The sequence below is a fragment of the Dendrobium catenatum genome, unplaced genomic scaffold, assembly GCF_001605985.2.
Source record: "Dendrobium catenatum unplaced genomic scaffold, ASM160598v2 fragScaff_scaffold_1730, whole genome shotgun sequence".
Classification (NCBI taxonomy): domain Eukaryota; kingdom Viridiplantae; phylum Streptophyta; class Magnoliopsida; order Asparagales; family Orchidaceae; genus Dendrobium; species Dendrobium catenatum.
In genome coordinates, this window is record NW_021320192.1 from 395,375 (window position 1) to 400,798 (window position 5,424).

The 5,424-nt window shown below is 33.8% G+C and overlaps 1 protein-coding gene across 2 annotated transcripts in view; it reads right to left on the reverse strand.

Annotated features, from left to right (window-relative positions):
- Nucleotides 1-5,143, reverse strand: part of LOC110106971 (protein SPA, chloroplastic) — a 20,465-nt gene extending 15,322 nt beyond the window's left edge. For both annotated transcript variants that reach the window (XM_020837083.2, XM_020837082.2), the window contains exons 1-3: nt 4,934-5,143; nt 4,777-4,860; nt 4,633-4,684 (exon numbers count right to left, since the gene is read on the reverse strand). In XM_020837083.2, the coding sequence (XP_020692742.1) occupies nt 4,633-4,684; nt 4,777-4,860; nt 4,934-5,089 (292 nt within the window). In that variant the 5' untranslated portion in view covers nt 5,090-5,143. The remainder of the gene's footprint in view (nt 1-4,632; nt 4,685-4,776; nt 4,861-4,933) is intronic.
- Between the last annotated feature and the right edge of the window lie 281 nt (nt 5,144-5,424).

Here is a 5,424-nt window from a genome sequence, read left to right on the forward strand (position 1 = left end):
AATTCTCCTAGAACTTTGAATGAATAGGTTTGGTTAATCTTTATTGCAACTCTTTCGCCTAAGCAAGTTAATATTTTCGAATTCCTAACTCAACTTTTATGTGCTAGCTTTAAATTCGTAAGGAGCAAGACTTTAATCGTTTCTTTTAATTTCTAACTAACTCCTAGTAGTTTCACTTCAGGGACTTTTCTATCACACAACAAACCCGATGCATTTCTCCACTTCAACCATCCAACTTGAATTCTACTAATAATATCCCCATCTATTTCACCATCATTCTGAACAATAAACCCAAGATATCTAAAATGTGTACTCTTATTAATAACTTGATCACCCAAAGTCACAATCCCTCACAAGAACTATTATTACTAAAATTACACTCTATATATTCAGTTTTAGATCTACTTAAACCAAAGCTTTTAGACTCTATGGTTAACCTCCAAAATTCAACTTTACCTTAAATTCCCTCTCTAGTATCAACAAGAAGAATATCATCAACATAAAGAATACACCAGGGTACAACCTCTTGCAAATGTCTAGTAAGAACATCCAAGATTAAAGCAAAGAGATATGGCTCAAGGATTACTCTTGATGTAATCCAACTTAATACGAAAATACTTGGTCACACCACCTCGTGTTTGAACACAAGTAACAAGTCCTGTATACATATCCTTAATGACTTAAATATAACCATTATTAACTCATTTCTTTTATAGAACTCTCCATAGCACTTCTCTTGGAACTTTATCATAATCTTTCTCTAAATCAATAAAAATCATACGTCGATCCTCATATTTTTTTAACATATGTAAATCCTCATTCTCTCTATACTTCTCCATCAAATCTCTCAATAAATGTATAGCTTTCATAGTAGACCTACCCGGCATGAATCCAAATTGATTTTGAGAAACAATAGTATCATGCCTCAACCTATGCTCCATAACTCTCTCACATAGTTTTAAAGTATGACACATTAACTTAATTCCTCTATAATTCACACAATCTTGTGCATCACCTTTATTCTTAAAAATAGGAATCAACACACTCATCCTTCACTCATCTGGCATCTTTTTAATCTTCAAAATAATATTAAAAAATTTAGTAAGCCAAGAAACTCCATCTCTTAAGAATTTCCACACCTCTATTGGAATATCATACGGTCCAACAGCTTTTCCACACTTCAATTTCTTTAAAGTCTCTCTAACTTTGATTTTATTAATACGCCGATAAAAATAAAAATCTTTATTTTTATTTAGAGTGCTAAGGTCACTAAAGTCAATCGCATTCTCAAAATCTTTATTGAAGAATTTATAAAAATATCTCATCAACATTTCTTGAATATTCTCTTCTAATAAAAGCACTTTTTGATCTTTATCATGAATACACTTCGTTGATTCTTGTTGAATCTTAATTAGATTGTTAAACTTAAATTAATGTCCCAAGGCTAACAAAGAGGGGGTGAATTGATAATTTAAAAAATTAAACTTCTTGAATTTTAAAAGTGAGAAACCGATTAATGATTCGTAGCAAGTCGATTTTAAAATTTTTTAAATAATTTTTCAACCATGAAAAAATAAACTTGCAGTATGTAAATAAGCAGTGAAAATAAAAAAACACAAAGATTTATAGTGGTTCGGTCAAACATGACCTACATCCACTCACTGAAGCCTCCCACTTCAGGTATTATACTATTACCAAAGTGACTCTCTTTTTGCTCCCACAACAAAGCAAAGAAGCCTTTACAAAACTCTCTTTCACCAATCCCCGGTACGGCAGAGAACTATCATCCTTTCACACCCTCCAAGTGTAGGCAGAGAACCTTCGTTCTTTCACACCCTCCAAGTGTAAGAAGAGAACATTCGACTGTTCACACTCTCCAAGTGTAGGCAAAGAACCTTCGTCCTTTCACACCCTCCATGTATAGGCAGAGAACCTTCGACTGTTCACACTCTCCAAGTGTAGGCAGAGAACTTTCGGTTGTTCACACTCTCCAAGTGTCGGTAGAGAATCAGATCTTCTTGAAAGATCTTCACACGAGCAATCTAGAAAGACAAGAGAAATACTGAAGAAACACAAATCACACACAAAGATCCTTACCTTTGAGTAACCTTGTGAACCCTTTACGGTCTACTAGGAAGAAATCTCTCTCAAACGCTCTCACGCACTCTCTCCTTCAATTGCCCTTTACAAATCACAAAGATTAAATGACAAAAAGATTAAGTGACAGTTTCTAATGGACCTTTTATACAAAAGACATGAAAAACCTCCAAAAAACTGAATTTTTCAAATTTGACCATCCACGATCGTACCGTATGATCGTATTTTCGTACGCACGAACAGTTCAAAAACTATTGCGTATAAACCCATTGTGAATCGGTAAGAAATCATATCGTACCCGATCATCATCCGGTACGAACTGTGATTGTCTGGTATTAACAGAAAAAATTTCAAAGTTCGTATGTACGAACCGTTAGGACGAAATGAACGAAAATAAAATTGAGCCCTTCGTCTCAGTACGATCAAAAATATAGTCCGTACGATCTTCATTCAAGGACGAACCAGAGCCCATCGTCCTGGTACGATCGAAAAATATCATCCGTACGATCTTCATTTGAGGACCAACCAGAGGTCATTGTCCTGGTACGATCAGAAAATATTGTTCATATGATCTTCGTTCGAGGACGAACCAGAGGCCATCGTCTCGGTATGATCAGAAAATATTGTTCGTACGAACGTCGTTCAAGGACGAACTATAGGCCATCATCCCGGTACGATTGAAAAAATATCATTCATACGATCTATACTTAGAAAAATTTTGGTCATTTCTATTCGCTCCATTGCTCGTTAGAGAAAATAACTGACCAAACCGTCCCGTACAAACTAGTTTCGTACTGTAAGATCAGTTTAAAAATATGAATTTTAAACTCTCCCCAGGTGTGTGTGCTCAGTTACTCAATTACAATCACACTCTCTAAGACTCAATAAAATGAAAAATATAGACTTCAATTTACAATACACACTAAGTTGATCTTGATTTGAAGTCTTCAACAATCTGGAGTATGATTTCCCTGAAATGTTAGTGCACACAAGAGCAAAAACATTCTTCCAAAAATATGTTAGAAGAAATAATAATCAAAGCAATAATATTTGGAATCATCAAAAATTTACAAGTTGCAAGAATATCAAACATGCAAAACTAAATATCAACTATCTCAACACACTTAACTTGAACTAAATTCTTACTACTCTTATCTCTATGTTTGGCTAACTTATACATTATCTTTCACTCTGTTTAGTATCTAATCTATTATATAAATCATTAAAAGCTAAAATATTTGCATCACATATTACTTTCTTATAGTCCTTACAAGTCTTTTTATATATTTCTCAATTATCATAATATTTATATTTAAATCAATTTTTATGACAAATCTTCTTATTTTTTATCTTTTCTTGCACATTTTAATTTCATCATCAACTTTTTTTTACTATTATGAGTTTCTCTTTGATACTTAAAGCACATCTTTTACAATATTTTTTATATCACTAGCTATTTTTTTCTATATAATATTAGTTTTTTCATGCACATATAAAATCTTAAGATCTAATATCTTACTCTCAAAAATATTTTTATTATGTTTAAAACTACATTAATTCTCTTATACCGACATAAAATTTCTAAGATTATGTTTCATTACTCTTTTCCACAACTAAATTGTATGATTCAATAATTAGTTTGATTTCCCTATAATTATCACAATCCTAAGTATCACCTTTTGTTCTTGAATATCAAGACCAAAATATTTTGTCCTCAATCATTTGATATCATTTTAGATGTTTTTTAACCAAAATACTAAATATCACCCATAACTCTTTATCTATCATCCCTCCCGCATTCTTTTGGCATGGTTTGGTGACACCTTTAAATAGGGAATTTTTAGAAAATAATTAGTGGCATTTTGATGTACATCTACATGTCGTCCACATAGGTTAAAATCTAAATTTCACGCTTTCTAATTTCTAAAGAACATTTCAAAAAAATAAGAATCAAAGTTAATCACTCTAAATAACACCACGTTAATTAAGATGTCGTGCAATCAAACTCTTGCATTAATATTGTTATCTGGATAGCATTATTGTCCACATAACATAAACCACATAGCCCCGAAGAGCAAAAAAAATCAAATAAACAACAAATGACAATAGATTATACAAAAATTTACAATTGCAATCAACTAAATGGTTGATATGATGTCAGATATGCTCTCGCTAAAAAGTATCCCAGACATAGGATATTATTTGCTTAATCAAAATATCAACATCAAACCTTCCTTGAGACCAATGTCACACTTCACATAACATTGAGAGCTGGAGTAAAATGGTTATTATTACATCTGAGATCCCTAATTTAATTCTGTCATAGTTGGTAAGAGGAATCAAATTCTGCTATAGCACCTTCGAGTCTGTCAGTTTTTTCAGGCTACACTGTCTTCATATATTTGTTCACTTTCCTTTGGATATACCATGTAGTTTCAATAATTTCAATTCAAAAGCAGAAAATTTCGTCATATTTAAGCAAAAACTTGATAACAAATAGACTAAATCAGTAGCTCCAGGGAAATAAAAGCTTACGAGCTCCGGATCCATTACAGGGAAAGCAAGGCTGTGTATTCTCTCGCTTAGCCTACAAAGGCAAATTAATTAAAATACAAAAGAAAATCAAACTTTCCCCTCCTGTGAAAACCGTAAAAACAGTCAAAACAACAAAAAGATTACCGCATTGTCGATCTGGGTCTCATAGAAAAGTGGGATTCCTATGCCGAAGGCAACGCTGACAACGCCGACAGAGATGGCGACGACCTGAAAGCGCAAAAAGATTCACTAATTAGCCGCATATCAATCCCATTAAAAAGAAAAAGTCTGAAGAAAGTACCGTGTTCTGGTCGAGCTCTAGGGCCCTAATGCGGGGATAGGAAGCTGGGCGGCGGCTTTGTCCGAGCTTGAGGGATTGAGAGAGGGAGAACTTATTTTGAAGACAGCAGGTAAGAAATGATGAGCACATGCCTTGGATAGTTGGTGCCGTAGCCATTCTTGAGAGAGAGAGAGAGAGAGAGAGAGGAGAGAGAGAGAGGAAGGCTTCCTACGTTAGCTCTTACATGATCTCATCGAAAATGCTCAACTAAATCTGGAAAAGCATATCGACCACATCTCATGGGTATGTTGGACCCACGAGAAACCAAACCTTTTCTTCAAATTTAGGGATGTCAAAATCAAGTCATAAGTCGAGTTCGTCTCGAATCCAACCCATTTTTACAAATGGTAGAATCAGAACCCGACCTGCTTCGGGTCTAAGTCAACTTAAACCCGACTCGCTTTGGATATTTTTTACTATTTTTTTATTTAATTCGATTTACTTAAACGTAT